At 36.9% G+C, this 18,283-nt stretch overlaps 1 protein-coding gene across 4 annotated transcripts; it reads right to left on the reverse strand.

Annotated features, from left to right (window-relative positions):
* Positions 1–1,352: 1,352 nt before the first annotated feature.
* Positions 1,353–18,261, reverse strand: DBF4 (DBF4-CDC7 kinase regulatory subunit). 4 transcript variants are annotated; one of them, XM_072033666.1, is made up of 12 exons: positions 18,056–18,261; positions 15,620–15,795; positions 11,184–11,378; positions 10,369–10,419; positions 9,730–9,799; positions 9,506–9,582; positions 8,036–8,066; positions 7,721–7,763; positions 5,994–6,125; positions 5,247–5,361; positions 4,019–4,143; positions 1,353–2,594 (listed from the first exon to the last, which is right to left on the reverse strand). In XM_072033666.1, exons 1-12 carry the CDS (start codon positions 18,087–18,089, stop codon positions 1,529–1,531), a joined length of 2,115 nt encoding a protein of 704 aa, XP_071889767.1. In that variant the 5' UTR covers positions 18,090–18,261; the 3' UTR covers positions 1,353–1,528. The 4 variants fall into 4 exon arrangements, with proteins under 4 accessions (XP_071889767.1, XP_027306531.3, XP_038030591.2 ...); XM_027450730.3 differs by having other exon boundaries at positions 7,721–7,766; XM_038174663.2 differs by having other exon boundaries at positions 15,620–15,798.
* Positions 18,262–18,283: the final 22 nt, after the last annotated feature.

The raw sequence follows: 18,283 nt of genomic DNA on the forward strand, positions 1-18,283 counted from the left end.
TTCATTATTTTTTCAAATAGTAATATAATTCTTCTTAAATTTAAGGGAAAAAAAAAATACTTAAAAGATGAACGCATGAAAATCAGACACAGCATGCTGAATCTCTTTGATGTGCTTGAATCTTTTGTGAATCTAGATGAGAAGAAACAATGAATCAGGCCAGAACTGACCAGTAAGCTTGTGAGACCAGAAGCAGTTCTCACCCAACTGTACAGGCAGTTGTATGAACAGTCAAATAAGGACTGCCCTAAGCAGCTACTTTAAACATAAAGCCTTAGATTTAGATGCTTTTTAAAAGGAAAGTATTTTTACATTGTTTTCCTCAGCCCTCCCTGCACACTGAAAAGCTTTACATACCTTTCATCACAAATGTCATGTACCAGGGGGCAAGCAACTGTAAGCAACTGCTGAATGCACAAACCATAAGAACACAAAGAGTAAGTTTGATAATATTAAATGGGTAAATTACCTGTTTGCACTTTTATGCAAAAATTACTTTCATTAATTTCTGCTGGTTCATATCTTAGACCATACTAACCTTGAGGCTTCACAAGCTTCACATTTATAAAGCTTCATGATCACCCCCACTGTAATTCAATATTCATGCCTTGCACTGATCTGGAAATCCTGAGAGATCAGCTCTGGTAAAGATTCAAAGTACTAAAAAAGTTTTCCCAGTTTTCACTTATGTCTTTCCCTCTGCTTTCAAGTAGGCTAGTCAGACAGGCTGGCTATTCTGAAAGAAAAGTAAAACCAAGGGCCCAAAACCATCAGAAACAATCAGAAACCTATTGGATGTTTTGTTTTTACTGCTGCTTTTTGTTGCTTTTGTTGTTTTTTTTGTTTTGTTTTGTCTTGTTTTTTGTTTTTTTAAAAAAAAGCCACACATCTACTGCTTTCCACTGCCTGAAATATACAATACGTGTAGTTTTAGTTTAAAAATAAATTATGGCAGAGTAGCTAAAGAATACAATACATGCTTTCCTAATCCTATTTCTTTGTAATTACGTAGACTCCTTAAGACAACTTCAGCAGAACTATTAGGAAAGCAGGTGACTTTTTTTTTTCCTGGTTTTCTCCAGTAAAATAACAGCAGAAAGAACAGGAGGGCAAGCAACCAAATCTCTACAGATCATCGTGGTCCATAAATGATAGACCTTACTTACAGTAGAACATCCATTTATAAGTAATGTGAATATTTAGAATCTATCATGTAAGTGTGCTTATTCAATGACTTTAGAAAATTCCACTATCCAAAAAGCTAACATACTTACTGATTTTGCATAGCAATTAATTTAATCATAAATTCAGTGCTCAGAACCCTTTACTAGCTGTAGTAATAAAGCAGCAAGTACCTTTTAAGAAAAGACCTTTCTTTAGTTTTATTCATATTTACACATACAGAAGTTTTTGCATTAAAAAACTGAAAACACCTGTACATAATATATAGCACAACAATCAAATTTCCTATGAATAAAATCTTAAATTTGCAATTGATTTGAAAATCATTGTATTAAATAAAGCAGCATTAAAATCCAACAAATGGGGATGAGGACGAAGAGGAGAATAATGAACAAACAACGTTTGTGTTCTGCCCTTCCCATATATCTTTTATGCCAGTTGAATCCCTGTTGTCAGTGTAAACTGAAAAACCTCCAAATTCAGAGTTTATTTCACTTGTCTGAAATAGTTCCAGTAGGGCTTGCACTGGTGAGCTACAAGCGCTCTTCTTCTCTTCGGGAACACACAATCCATCTGTGTACTTTACACATAACTCCATATTCTGTTTCCGGTTTTCTCTTTTATTTCTTCCTAAGTAAAGCTTTACTTTTCTGTGCAGCTTTCCAGATGGTGAACTGTGTGCAGCGCTGGCAGCCAATTCATTAAGTTCTTTGTTTATCGCAGTCTCAGATACCTCAGCCTCCAGAACGACATTGTGCTGCATCTGTTGATGATTATCACATAAATCACGGTGTTTCTTGACAAATGCAGGATTGGCATCTGTTTTTTTCAAACACTTTGCTGGTAGGACTACTGTATTATTCAATTTTCGTTTTGGCTGTGGAAAGTTTCTGTCTTTTTCACCAAAATCTGTAACTTGAGTATGAGAACACACAGTACACACGTCTTCCTGAAAACACTGTAAATTCCTTTTATTTATTTCTGGTTCAAACATTTCTTTACTAAATGGCTCAAAAGTTTGAGACAAGCTCTCCATGTAGGATTTGTCACCTTTCTGAGGAAGTAGCTGTATGAAATTTGATGATGTAACAGTGTCTCTTAAGTTTGTGACACAGGAGCAATCAGTTTTAATATTTTCATTGTTATTTCTGAATCTACTTTTTACTTCTGAAGGTTGTGACAGATGACAATAAAGAATTGAACAAAGAGATCCAGCAACTGGGGTAGGCATTGGCACAGAATTTGGTTGTATTTCTGTAGGCTGGCAATCCAGTTTGAGTGCCCGTATTGTAGTATCTTTCCACGAGTAACTTTTCAATGAAATGCGTTGCTTTTTCAGTCGTTCTTTCAGCTCGTCTGGTCTGGTTATCTTTCCAACAATAGGAGAAAAATATCCTGTACTACATTTTGTCCTACAAATAAATTGTTTACAATGATTAACAATCAAATCATTGACAGAAATGTGAGGAACGTAATTCAATACGTAAACAGCTCAAGACAAGGAACCAAACTGACATAATTTTTGTTTAATCTAAAAGCAAGTTATGGTAGCAACACTGTTTCTACAGGAACAAAGTGCTTTGTATTTGAATTTGACATTTTCCTATTGATTTCTACATCTTACGAAATAATTTTAAAATTACAAAGTGGTCTAGTATTTCAGTAAATATTAGTCGTGATGCTACTAAGACCAAAAGTTGATTAACACAACGACTATACATATTTGTAAGTATTCTGTGATAGATACACACAAGCTTAGTATAATTACTTATGCTTTTCCCTAATAATTCAAACCTAAACACCCTGAATGTTTTCAAATCACAAAAGGAAAAAGGGCTTGCTTTCATTAGGCTATGAGTTTGACTATTTACATTTCTTTTGATTTCACTTTATGTCTTCAATTCTTTTTGAAGTAATAAGAAAGTTATTTCCTTATCTCTGACTCATTTCCAAAACAAATCAGTGATTTACAAAACAAATTTGAGTCACTGCTTCAAGTAACAAGGATACTGCTGTTTACAGTCCATACTTTCTCTCCCACTTAAACATTTGAGGAAAAAATTTGAGCATGTAGGTGTGGGTGGGCAGGCATGCACACCTGCTTCTAGTTGCCTTTTTTGTTTTTTAAATACCAATATGTAGATGATCTTATTAAGTTTTACATTTTTAGCTACATGGTAAATAAATACAACTAATAAAAATAAATGAATTACAGAACATATGGTCTAATATGTTCTAATTTCTATAGAAATAAAGGTCACTTTTATATAGAGCAAAGGAAGTACAAAGATGGCTCATTTTCAAGCATTAATATATGTAATAACAGTTACAGTGACGAGAGGAAAATCCGCTTTCTTTGTCCAGCACAACAGAAGCTAAGAGCCTTAGATTATAGATAGGAACATCTTGACTGGACTACAAAAAATCCTTCCACTGGTAAGGAGAACAGCCTGACTGAGGAGGTTATAATTTGCTGATCTTTGGGTTACTAAGAGTATCAGAAAGTTTTTAGAGCAAGATGTCCAGACATTGCTGTCCTGTCAGGTGTATTTTTATAATACTTGATATCTTGCTTTTTTGAAGGTTAAGGATAGATGGGACAACTTTCAGCATGTCATTCTAACCTCATATTCCCGCGATACCATTTGTACTTTAATTTTTTCCCCCTCTAATTTCTGCTTTAAAGAACTGATTTGCCAGGTACCTACTGCATTGCAAATGTAAGTGATGTGTATCAGACTGAAACATGTTTTTTTCCATACTAGATTCAGAATTTTATAACTGAAGTACCTTTATGTTCCATTTCTTAATTTAAAATTTAAGACATATAACTTACCTTTTAACTTTCTTTGTGTCATCTTGGTATTCAACAAACTCATAAACAAACTTGGAGATGATATCATCAACAACTTGGTACTGTGTGCTTAGTGCAAAATTGCGGTGCTGTTCACTTTCAAGATGCTGGAATTAAGGAAAAATCGTGAAACAAATATACTACTGATATGCACATACAAAGTAACACTATGATAAGGAGAAATAAATAAATAAATATTGATGATTATCACTAGAACAGAATAGTTCCATTTTGAAGGGACCTATAAAGATCATTGAGTCCAACCATCCAACTTTGGGGCTAACCCGAAGTTATATCATTAAGAGCATTATCCAAATATCAATTCAACACGGAGAGCCATGGGGCATCAACCACCTTCCTGGGAAGTCTGTTCTATTGTCTAACTACCCTTTCAGTAAAGAAGTTTTTCCTAATGTCCAGTTTGAACCACCCCTGATGCAGTTTTGAGCCATTCCCACCCATTTTGTCACTAGATGCCAGGGAAAAGAGACTGGCACCTCCTTCTCCACTTCCCCTCCTTGGGAAGCTGTAGAGAGCAGTGAGGTTACCCCTAAACCTCCTTTTCTCCAAGCTTGAGGAACCCAGTGTCCTCAGCCACAGGACATGCCTTTTAGCCCTTTTACCAGCTGTGTTGCCCTTCTCTAGACACTTTCATATATTTTAATATCCCTCTTAAATTGTGGAGCCCAGAACTGTCAACAATATTCTATGCCAACACTAAATACAGTGGGATTCTCACCTCTTTTAAGTGGCTGGCTGTGTTGTATTTAGAGCACCCAGGCTACAACAACACCCTCTGGGCTGCCAGAGCACACTGTTGGCTCTTGCTCACAACCAGCAGCACCCAGCTGCCAGGCAGGTGTAGTCCCCCATATACGAGGGGCTCCATAGGATCCCCACGGATATTTTGAGGAACAACATCAAAAGCCTTCCTAAAATCCAGAAAAACAGCATCCACCACACTCCCTTCATCCACTAAGTGGGTGCTCTTATTGACAGCATGTCTCAGACAGGAACAATTAGAGCTTTCAGCTACCTAGAGGCAGTAATGAAGAACTGAAACTTGCAAAGAAGAAAAAAAAAACTACTTGCTGCTTTTTAGATGTACTCAACACATCTTTTAAGATAAAAACATACATTAAACTAGCAAGTGGGAACTATCAAATATCTGTTTTAAGAATGTTTGAAAGCGTATACTTGTTTTACATACAGTTTGCAGATCTTCATACTTCTTTCCGCAACATTCACAATATCCTTTCCTTTTTTTGTCCTTCTGAGGGAGCTGAACAGGAGTTCCACAGTCCTTGTCACTATTTATTTTGTTTCTGTTAACAGAAAAGATATATTAATGAGTCTCAAATATGAGCTGAATTCTATACTTGTCTCTTAAACTAATGTTCATTCTCATTCACCTAATTAAAAAAAAAATCTTTATTTTCCTTCAAACTATTTACATTATGTTAGCAAATGCTTCAGAAAAACAGAGAAAAGAAGGATAAAGCAGGTGCACTCTTTAGCAACAACTCTGTACTATGACTGAATATCACTATTTTTAAAAAAATTGAGTGCCTACTTTTTAGCTTGTTACTGACAGATATCAAAGGAAGTTGTAAGAAATTCACTTCCTGGAAAATACTTACTGGATGGCATCCAAGATGAGGACAAAGAAGAAACCAGTGGCAGAAAGGAAAAAATTATCTTATGCTGACCCACAATGATAGAAGAACGCTGCATTTTTGGACGTATGCATCTGTATGTCCAAAAAAAGGACTAAAGACAGGATAAAGAGGGTACAGAAAGACAGACAGACAGCAAAAGTTACAGTGCAGCAGATACAACAGTCAAGATGTGGGTATTAGTATTAAATATCACAAAAGTAAGAAGCAGAAGAATTATTTTAGAAAACAATTATTTTAAACCAATCTCCCTCTCTATCAATAATGAATTCTTAACAAACCTTTGTTTAGACTGAGTTTGTTTTTGACCAGAAGTCAGCTTCTTATCCACCTCAAATGGACTATAAGGTTTTGGAACACAGTAGTTCAGAACTGGAAAAGCAGTTAACTGCAGATAAAATGGGCGGTAGAGGCTGTATTGAGACAAAACAGATGCATTAGAACCATCAAAAAACATCAGTTTATATTACAAACTACAGAAAGATTAAACATCTTTGAAAAAGTGTTTCTCTTTCAAATATGATGTATGCAAAACGTACATCAGGTGAATACCCTAGAGTAAGTAATTCCTTCCAATCCTGATACTTTTTCAAAACAGTCAAGTTTCTGTAACTGTCTCGCCCACTCCACCAGTATGGCTGTTATGCCTATGGACTGTGGAGATTTGCGCAGCAGAATTTGAATAGAATCACACTTAGAAACATACCAGAACCAGTAAGTATACACTAGCACTCTGAGTAGAGTAAAAACATTTAAACAAACTGAATCATTTAGCTGCAGTGTTGATGTTCAAGTTAGGTGTAATTCCCCCCTTCCCCCCATGTTACTTCCATAAACTACCCAAGCAGAAGGAAACTCAGCTAACCCAGAAAATGAAATAAAGACAGTTCAGTATCTTCTTCAACTTCTGAACTATTATTTGTGTTGCATAACCATCTAAGAAGCACAAACATTTAATAACATTATGTTGCATAAACATTTAGAAGTGTTTGAGGTTTTACTACAAGTTAGAGGGTTCATAATGGAATTGAAACTCACACATTTTTATATAAATTTCTCTGTACTTGAAAATGTGTTTGTCCAGCTCTCCCAAATTATCCTAATTTCTCTCATACCTATTCTTAACCTCTTAACAGATTATAAGTTAAGACTAGGTTTAGAATCCACACCCCACATCCCCAGCCCCAATTCAGGAAAGTGTCAAAAAATCCAGAGCTTGTAAACATAAAGCAGAAGTCAGTTAAGAATGCAAAGATGCAAAACATACTTTGCAGAACTGCACTTTGTTATATTTCATTCTTCTCTCAACTTCTGACAACCTCTTTCCTTACTGAGAAGATAAACCACAAGGTCTGATCAATTACGGGACCAGAAAGACACGAAAATTTAAAAGTCTGAAAGTACAAGACCTCATGCCACTACAGATATTGAAATTAGATTAACTGGGGTTTGTTTGTTTTTTAAATAAATGATTGAACAGGAAATTCAGTCTAATTTCAAGGAATGGTTTTAAGTATAATAACTTTCTTTACAGTCTCTCAAGATGAATTTTATGGAGTTGAGATTGCAGGATTGGAATTTAATATTGAAAGTTTTATTAGCCTTTTAGGCTACATAATTTGGATCTAAAAAAAGACAGATAAAATGTTGAGGGTCGAAATTTCCAGGCTCCTTCCTTTTCGTTCATCTGACCCTTGGCAGAAAATAAACCAGAAGAAATCACTCTCGTGATCTACAAGCTGAAGCTAAACATTAACTTTCCACAGCCATTACCTATTGCAAACATTCCCTACTATCTCTCATCTCATTCAGTGGCTAAACACAGATTCACAGAGCATGCAGAGATGAAAAGTTTCTGTCTTATTGTAAGACATTATGTCTGGCATTTAAAGTCAGCAAGTCCAAGAATGCTGAAATCTGAAGGCCGCTTCCTTAAGACATACTTCCTAAGGGTTTCTGAATTACTCAGTTTGAGAATCGCGTTATTGAAAGAACACAGAAGACTTACCAACTCCTATCCTCCACCTTCACAAATGGATTTTTCAGTCTACCTGCTCAGGGAGGAGGGGGAAGGAAATGAAGATAAATAGTTTTCTTCATTCAGAATATTACTCTATTACCTGAACTGATAAGCAGGCATTATTTATTTTAAAACTTATTTTGTACACATTTTGACAAACTCCTGAATTTTAAGAAGTTTTTCTGCAAGGTTTTTTTAGAGCTACAAATTAGAAAACAACTTTACACTTATCTGATAATAACTACTACATTTTTAAGCGTTCAGCAGTTCCATGAAAACCTCTACATATACCAAAATACTTACTTCTTGACTTTTGGGTAGTAACTTGTTTTGCCTATTGGAAAAAAAAAAAAGGAGAAAGGAAGTATAAAATTCCTGTGAAACTTATTTTGTATCTTATCTCAAAATCTAGCTGTAGTTTATTGTTAACTTACGAGGGTCTTCCTATGTTAATCGTGACCTGTGATGCACGTTGGTGACAAATTGTGCAGAAATCAGTCTGATCAGGACTTTGGAAATAGTCATATTTCCTAAAAAAATATTTAACTCTACACTGCAAAAACGAACGTTCTCATTCAGAGAACATTTTTCTAAAACAAACTAAAAGGCACAAAAAAGACCCCACTCAGGGAAATTTACTCTTTCCTCCCCCAAAATACTTACCATAATTGAAAACAAGTTCTTAAATGTGGATAAGGTTTTTCCATAGTTTACAAATGCTAATTAACTACAATCTGTAAAAAGTTACCAAAGCTGTAGATAGTAACATTCTCCAAACAAAAAAACCCTCATTTAAATGGATTAAAAACAGATAATGTTATTAGCAATGAAGGCTAAAATTAGAGTCTTTTGCTTTCAGAAAAGATTGATGTCTAAATTCAAGCATCAGCTTCTAACCATAATTGATTCTGGCAAAGGTACACAATTTTTTTTGTACTACTTGCAAAAACATACAAATATCACTGCACTATCTATGAAAACCAAGACAAATGATTTAGTAGAGGATTTCACGTGGCCTCAATAATTAGCTAATATGTGTTATGTTGTTTTGGAATGCAATACTACGTAGCACATTTCCATTTTTATTTTTTTTTATTACAGACCCCTGCCTGGAACAGATAATTGTACAACTTCACATGTGTAATTTAAATTACAAAGCAACTGCAGATGGACTGCAAACAGCTAAAACAGTTTCAATGTCTAAGCATATTATACACTACAGTTTGGAGAAATCAGGATTTTCACATGCCAATGGCATGTTATTGGCAGAATAGCTTGAAGATGGCTTATACTAGTTCTTCAAAAGACTAGGAAGGAAAAAAAGCAGTTGAGCAACTGACAGATTGCCTAGAGACAGCTCCTTCAGGAAAACACAACTGTGATTTTTCAAAACAAATCAATCCAAAGGAAAGGGAAAAAAAATAAAGAGGAAAGTTCTAATCACTGTTTCACAGTGAAAATTACACAAGGCAATGTAACCACAACCTATGTTAGAATAAAACCAAGGTTCATTTTTTTTATTATTTCTAAAGCAGGGAGAAGAGAAATCTCAAGTTTTTCAGTACTTTTGTTTCTTAGATAACTATCTCAAGAACAAACATCTACACACTATGTAATGCTATTATGGAATTTATTTTCGAATGCTGAAATGTATAGCATGAGCAAGACTTCGTTAAAATAAATACTACATACCGCAATGCTTACAAATTTTAATATGCTTGTGTTTTTTCATTTATTTGAATAAACTTTCACAAATAGCAAAAACTCACTTACCACATCTTTCAAAGAACTGCCTGTGCTTTTAATTAGGTAGAGCTCTTTTTTCTTTTGTTCAATGTAATGCTTAACATCTGGCAAAAAGAGGGAGAATATTTAGCTGAGTTTGTTTTTGTATATTTTAAGTTATTTGTCATTTGTAATATTTTGAATTCAACAAAAGGATTAGCCAAGTCAATGTTGTAAGTTCAAGTTAGGTTTTATCAAACAAAAATATTTACCATCAATATGAAGGATCTTCACTCCCCAACTCAAAGCATTGGACAATATACTACCAGAGGGAATTAATTCCTACAGACAAAAAACATTAATAATTTTAAGCTATACACAGTAGAATATATACAATAACTGTAATAAATATACAACTTGTAATACGAACTGTCGTAATAAAGCTGAGATCAAATTTTAGACACTTTATTTGCTTCTTGCGAAAAGAGCATTTTCCTAAACTGACTTTTCCATCTCCACATCACTGCACTTCACCATTAAAGGATTATACTTAACCTTTCACAAAGCCAAGAGCGTTCTCTACCGGCATATTTTTTAATAGCTAGGATTTGAACATGAAATTGTATATTTGCTTCAATTTCACTAGCACTCCTTAAAAAATGTGAGCTATGTTAGCTATCTTGGTAATTTATACTAGTCATAAGATTCTGTAGGCTTTAAATTCTTCAGGAAGCATCCAGAAAACACAACTTGACTATTTTGCTGAGAACAATGCCTTGACCCTTGACTTCTGCTTGAACATTCCATGAGAGATCTCTGTCTTACAGGACTATCACTCTTACTAGTACTTGTTTTCCAGAACAGCAAGACCAACATTTATTGAATACAAATTTGAGAATTACTCCACTTACCTGCTCTCTAATTGCTTTTTCAACTAAGGATTTTCCTCTGCTCATACGTACCTATATTACAACAGAAATACATTTGTAGCAAGTTAGAATTCGTATCAAAAAGCAAAAAGGTAAGGCAAGTTAAAATACATATTCATTAGCAAAAATGTAACTATAGTAATCTTCTCTTGTTTATTGTACAGCTATTTTTCATGAATTTGCATTTTTCTTACAAGGTTGGGGTTGATACAAGCAGGTGTGTGGTGGGGGAAGGACAGAAAATGAGGTTTCATCAGCTGGAGTTGTGCCAAATTTAGCTGAAGTGCGTAACAAGCTTCATGTAAAGCAGCAGAAAGTCAGATACTGTTGCAATAACACAATTCTCTAAGAAATAACTCAAAAAACCCTGACAATTCACAATGTTCAATTTTAATTATATCCTTGAACTCTATCAAAGACTACTTCTGCAGATATTTGAAACAGCAATATCTCAGCAAACATTAATAGGCTACATTGCTAAAAAAAAAAATAGAATCATTAGATTTCATCCCAAGCCTGGACATACTGATTCAGTTGTTAAACATAATGATGGCAATGTTTAATTATAATTCAGTCATAATATATTTGAACAGATTAGCTTGAGTTTAGTTTAGTTTAAAGCTTAACAAGATTGCCTCAAGTGGTTTAAAATTATGTTTGAACTGCTTAAAAGCAAAAGCCAAAAAAGTGTCCATCCAAGGAACTGTAACAATCTTCAGGAAACAAAATGGGAAAAAAATTGTAAGTGTATCTCATGAATTGTTCTTGATTTGTAGCATTATTACTAAGAAACTTACTGTATCTATTGTCTTAAACGAATTTCCATCACGTCGATCTTTTCGGTTGCTAGGATGAGGTGAACTATTCCCTCCATTGCATGCAGATTCTGGGGTAGGAACTGGAGAAATCTGACCAAGAGTTGGTGCAAATTTTGCCTCCTTTTTATTAGATACCAGATAGCTGATATCTTTGCTGAGAAAACTCTCCACTCTCTAAATATAAAGAAATAAAACATGCCATTATTTCAGGATAATAAATCAGTAACTCCTTGCTTTGCATACATTAAAAGATGACAAAGTTTCCAGATAAATCTAATAAATTAGTAAATAAATCTAATAGTAAGCTAAAAACCCACTAAATTAACAGGAAGATATTTTTCTAAATATCTATACAATTTCAAGTGAGCTGCAGTAGCACCTTACAAGTCACAAATTCCAATTTCATTTTTCTGATTTTGTAATCTCAATAAAAAAGATGCTTTGTTTCAATTATTACCATTCCTTGAACTATCTAGCTGTAATACTTCCCAAATGAAGAACTCAAACACCGTACTGAGAAATTACAGAATAATTCAAGGAAAAGAACATTTTACATAATTTTATTTAACAGAAATTGCGAAGTGTTCAACTACATTCAAAGACATGAATATGCAAATGTAATTGACAGTTTGCAAAGAGATAAAATTCAATGATTTTTAGGACCTACAGAATGATAATTTCAGGATAAATTACCATGTTGCACACCTACAGTATTCATAACCCTCCTCAGAAATGTAGAAGTCTTCAGTAGCTTCACAGTATTTTCATTCTCAGCAAGATGTGTATTTTTTCCATGCTTATTCTCTCCTGTTTTGCTCTATCTTTCATTATCTATCATTGTGCAATTAACAATTTTATTTGGCTAATTATTTCTTGACAGTTTATGTAGCTTAAAATCTTTTTATCTTCTCCACTAATAATCAGTGTGGGAAGCACAAATTGCAGACACAGCAAGCCTCTGCCTTCTAATTCTGCTCTACATACTGTTTACAGAAATGGGACATACTGAGAGGGAGATATGCAGGGAGACTTTTCAGTGCACCCCACACAAACTACAAAGAACCAGGTTGTTGATCTTCAAAGCACTGGGCCTAAATCTGAAAATTTAGGCATATATTCCTCCGAATAAAAAAAATAAAGTTATTTTCAACCTCTGACTTGTAACCTTGTTTACATATGAATTCTTATAATTCTGTTCTAAATACAAAAAAAGATAATGTGCTCTGGTTTAATGCTAAATGTAAAGATATGCATGTAACTAGAAATCATATTATTGCAATTTCTTGCCTGTGCTTTCAGACAGCACCCTGATTTACAAGTGTCAATTTCATACAACTGCTCAGCACTCCTTTAGGTTCAAAAAAGTATTAGCAAAACAACACTCAGAAGAGCTAACAACTTAAGCAAGTCCCTTTTTCTATTGTGGTTAAAGGACATTTTTATACTTTTATTGCCATGACTCTCTTAAACTAATTCAAAATATCCAACTTTAGAGTGGGCTAAGTGATTGCATTGCTTGTGTGTTACTATGTCATCCTGTACTTGTTTAAATCAAAGCATGTTTTCCATACAAAAGAGAGAATTAGGTAAAACGATGCTTAACAAGATGTTTACAGAATTTGTGATTTGAATATGAGTATTTAAAAGCATTCATTAACAAGCTCTGTGTGGAAAGTATTTATTGAAAAGCCTATTTAGATCAAACACTAAGACTGAAGATGCAAAAACCCAACTATGAAGTATTCCATGACTAATTACCACAAGTTCCCATCCCAGAAGCATTTTCATCTGCTTTGGCATAGGTATGATGAGGCACAGAGAAGTTGTAGCTTATAGAAGAATAAAAAAAAAAAATAGCTAAACTGTATAAAAAGAAAAAAAGGGCAAAAAAACTCACATCTTTCAAGGGAAAGTAAAATACCAGTTGTCTCTCAAATTCTGTCATGTGGAAACTCACTAGCCCACAGATGAACCACGGCCAGGGCAGGGGTTACAGCAACTAAACACCAGGTTCCTACCTTTTAAACTCATTACTACTGCCATTTGTAACACAACACAAATAAGAGTCATGGAATCAGAATGGTTTGGGTTGTAAGGGACCTTTTAAAGATCATCTTGGCAGCCCCTCTGTGGTATCACAAATTTGAGCTCTTAGTAAGCAGCAAACTTCCCTAGAGAGACTGAACACCAAACATGTTTTTTGGTTCCTCTCAGCAAGGAACCTCCAATTACTAACACCTTACTTGCTTTTCTGGTGGCTCTGGTTCTTTGCACAGCTGGCCTTTCCTGGGTGTTGCCCGTTACTCACACTCTTCATTCTCCAGCCCCAGAGCACTGTATCTGTTACGTAGAGGCAAGAGGAAGATTCCTCTGCCTCCCGTGAGGGGAGGCAAGGGTCCGGTTTCCTTTGGCAGTGAGTTAGTCAAGTCCATCAGCTCAGGGTTAGCAGCAAGCTTACCTCCCCCTTGCACAGACGTAGGGCAGGGCTGTCGCTCAGCCTATGACAGCACACGATGCCACACATCCATCTCTCACATCAGTGCCCGGATACTGCGCTGCCTGTTAAGCTCCTCTTCTAACACAGCTACTTGCTCGAAGAATTCATCCAGATGGGCACACTTGCACCCACCACACCCACCACTGAAGTCCCACCCTAGGGGAACTTTCAGATGCTGGAGGCTCCATGCAGCTCAGACTCAGGGCAGTTCTGTCTGTGCATTGGTGTCCCCAAAGGGAGATTGTAGTGCTTCCATCTGGTTTTTACCTTCAGCCTAGCAGTTGCAACAGATGGACACCATTTTGTTTCAGTAAAATGCTGCCTCCTTTTGGTTCTCAGAAGAGAACAGGCTGCTTTCCAAAGGCACCCTCCTGCACAACCTGCTGCACAACCTGCCTTGCCATGCCCTGGCTGATGTGCCATGTCCTCTTCACAGCACTCCTAGTCTGTAGAACTCCTTAAGGGTTGCTTTTTCTAGGCGTGGGAGTTGTTCTTGTGCATGCCAAGCCTGGTCAGCTGCTCTCACCAGAGCTGGGGGCTCGTGGCAGGTCTCTCTGCTACCCTGGGGTTTCCCCAGTTCAGGAAATTCACCCGTACACCGCAATCCATGGCTCTGCTGTGAAACATGCCAGCACCAGAGCTGATCAACTCAGCAAGTGACTGCTAGTTGACATTACAGAGCATTTAAATTTCCCCCTTTTGCTCCTTGCCACACCATCTTGCTCCTTGCCACTCTTGTAAGAATGTCACCAGAATGAGCTGAAAAAAGTTTTGTTCCTAAAGATGTGGTTTTCACAGCTGTGTGCTCGCAGCAGAAGGATGGGTACTCAAAAACACTAGGGTTAAATCCCAGAATGTAAGTGCAGCTATCTATACAAATCTTTTTGTTACAAAAGTCCCAGGCTGTCCTTGACATACTCCTTGTTATTTGCATGCAAATAAATGCCTTTAACAAAAAAATAAAACAAAAAGAACACACAACCACCACCTACTTCTTACTTCATTGCACACAGTTTTGGTCCTGTCCTTAGAATATCCTCTCACTCTGCTCTTGTTTTCAGCTCACATTGCAACCTTGATACTCGGAAGCTGATGTTCCTGCCGCCAGCTAATCTCCCAAATCCCAATGTCTCCCTCTAAATGCTTTTGGGCCCAGCAACCACACAAAAGCTTTCTTCAGTTCTCCACAGCCTGCTCTGAATGCCAAGAAGGGTAGATACCTCCTCTCTCTTAGGTGACAGCTATTTCAGCACAGCTTTTATAAAGCTCTGCCTGTACTTACTTGAAAATAAGCAAAACCAACCTCACCACTCCATTTTTGTCTAAGTAGCCTCTAAATATAAAATGTATTAGAAACTTTTGAAAATGCTGTCTTACGTATAAATTGATCAAATGCTTACAAAGTTCCATCAAGGAATCCAACTAAAGGACAAACTTAACAAATAACTTGTACCAAGCTAAAAGAACACCAGGACCATCAAGAAAACTATGTTAAGACTTCTTAAAAACGTATGCAAAACACTTCCTCTATTCTATTTAGGTTCAGCTGAAAAGCTTGATTTATAATGTGTAAACATGTGCCAAAATAGTTGGAAATTGCAGAAACATTTCACCTCAAACAATGAAACTTTAGACTTTTAGTAAACTTTAAGTACATTTATTTAGTAAACTTCTAAACAAATGAATCATCAACTGAAATCAAACCTGTATAATAAACTTTTGCTAAAGCTAGCAGAACAGCTTCTAGCAATAAAAAGCTCAACTTGTTAATAAGCTGTCCATATTGAAAATTTCAACAGTAAGGAAAGCGCTAAAAAAATAAAATCCTGTCACATTAAATGTAACATTAAAATTCAATAATAAAGAAAAGTCATCCAGGATGCTTTTTGCTTCATAAAAGGTCTGCTCATGAACTTACCCCTCCTAGTTCTTTGAGGTCCTTCCCTATTTTTTCAGAGATCACATTTGATGGAATATCGAGGTAAAACACCTTCCCGGTGAGTGGTTTATATTTCAGTTTCTCTGGTTTTCCTACATCTTTTTTCACATTCTTCAAAGAAGATTTTGTCTTTTCTGTTTTTGCTTGCATTCCATCTGCTGCCAAAAGAAAAGGGAATTTAAACAGAATTGTATTTCTTTTTAAAAAGAAAAATTCCTAAATTACAGAAATGGACAAGGCAAGCATCCACGCAATACAGGACACTTTAAAAAAAAGCTAAATGTTAAACGTGTTATTATTTACGTTGTTTTTGACACACGTATAGCCCTTACAAGTTTTTCCCTAAAATCACATCTTAAAAAGGACTTTTTTTTATTTCAGTTGTTATACAGTGCCATCAATTTTCTCATCCAGGTCAAAAGACAATGAGACCAGGTCAAAAGTCAAGGAAAAATCAAAAGTACAAGAGCTAGATCCTACTATTTATCTAATTTTTGAGCACCCAACTGAGATGCAGGAATACTATGCTTAAAGTTCAGAATTTTATCTATGACTTTTTCTGCCCTAGCAAATCTTATTTTAAAACTAAGAGACCATATACAGCTATTAAACTGTGCTGATGATCTTTCCTGAAGCTCAACACAGAGCCTTTCACCCAAGCCTGCCAGAATAGATATTTAAGCAAATAAAAAATTCAGCCTGGGTAAGAAACAAGCCTTATTTCACAAGAGAAATCTGAAGTATCACTCAGTAAACTGAATAGCAATCAAAAAATGGAAAAAGAAAAAAAACACCAAAAAAAAAAGATAAGAAACAAAATAAAATGGACAATTTTATTATGCCAGTTTTAACTCATGAATCACCCATAACTTAAATACCACATGCAGTTCTAAGAGGAAAAAAAGGTAACACCAAGTTAGGGAGAAAAAGCATAAGTATGAGGAAAGACTGTACATTAAGACTTTGTCAGTCTGAAGAAGAGTGAATTGGGGGAAATATAGCACAGATATACAAAATCAGAAAGAACATAGAAATAATGGTTAAATAGCTTATTCCAGTACAAGAGCTACAGGGCACAACACAAAACTAGTAGTCAGATATAAAACGGAAAACAGGAATTGACAGTCTATGCAACGGGGCAAGCCTGCACAGCCTGCTGCCAAAGGACACTGTCAGTACCAAGATGTGATTCTGAAGGAAGGCTGCACAAATAGATGGAAGAGGAATACTTTTTGAGGGATCCTAAATACATAAAAGTGAACTGTAATTCATGAAATTCCTGCAACTAAACACAGCTGGAAACTAAAATAGTATTATCATGGGAAAGTGATTGCACTCTCTGGTCCTACAAACATCCATTATATGAACTGATTTACAACCTGTGACGGAGAGGCGATCATCCAAGACTGGCATATCACTGGTTTTATATGGTGGTTTCTTCCTCACTGCCCAATGCCCTACTCATTACTTCTCTTTTAGAGAAGTTCAAAATGGACAGAGGGTTGCTGCAGGAAGTGAGCAAGCATCTTCTGGAGGCAAAAAGCCCACAGGGAGAACAGCCCCTGTGTTACTTATTCTTTCCCTCCCTGAAAGTGTCTCTAGCAGGGAGAGGGAGCAGAACAACAACTGGTGCTGCTATGTTCTCTAAGTTATGGTTACAAACATGCAAAAATGAAGCAGGAATAGCAGTCAGTTTAGTAAAATCCAGGAGACCAAGAGAAACAGGAAGCATGGAGACTCCGGACAGTGCAACTGATTTAGAAGCTAAACAAAAAAGAAGGCTGAAATGTTGGGTCAGAGATGAGCTGAGCGCAAGCGAAATTCCATAGGGATCAGATGTTGTGTTCTACCCTGCACACACGAGCAACAACCCAGGGCAGCGCTGAAAACTTAACGCACTGAATATTGTAATTTTTATTGGAAAACGTGTATTAAAATTACTAGGGAAAAGCAAAAACGTGGAGCTAGTTAGCAATTTTAATTAAGACTGACGTTTTAATAGTTTCCCTCGCAAAGTGCCTGCATTTTAACTCCGTGGCCCTGAGGTGCCCGAGGCCCCTCTCGTGCACGTCCCTGATACCAGCGAGGCTGTGCCCGGGTGGAGCTGGTTTCAGGGCGGCGGCCTAGCTTCTGCTAGCGCCTTCACCTCCCCAGCTAGGCTCTTTTTGCGCTTAATTCCAAACATTATGCAAAAAAAAAAAAAAAAAAAAAAAAAACGAAAGAAAAAAAAATAATTTAAGCGTGTGAGCGCCAGCGTGCTAAAGCGATGCATTCCGGGAACGTCCCTCCAGCTGGCCACGGCCACCCAAGACCACCAGAGGCTCACTCACCGCCAGCCTCACCGGGCCGGGGCCTCTCAGCCCGGCCTCAGGTGCCCCCCGGCCCCCCCCCCAGCCGCCCCTCCCGGCCACTTACGGGTCCGCGCTGCTCTGGCGGTGCCGGGCTTCATTGTGCGGCGGGGTCACATCCTCCTCCGCCGCCCCGTGAGGAGACCGCGGGGGCAGCGCCGCCGGTATGGCCCCGGGGCCCCCTCGGCAGCCGTTGGGGTCCGGCCCCGTCCCCTCACGGCCCCGCTGCCGGCCGCGCGCCGCCAACGGTCGCTCCGCGTGACGCGAGGTGAGGGGAGAGCGGGAAGGGAGCGGG

This window comes from Anas platyrhynchos, chromosome 2 (genome assembly GCF_047663525.1).
Source record: "Anas platyrhynchos isolate ZD024472 breed Pekin duck chromosome 2, IASCAAS_PekinDuck_T2T, whole genome shotgun sequence".
Classification (NCBI taxonomy): Eukaryota; Metazoa; Chordata; class Aves; order Anseriformes; family Anatidae; genus Anas; species Anas platyrhynchos.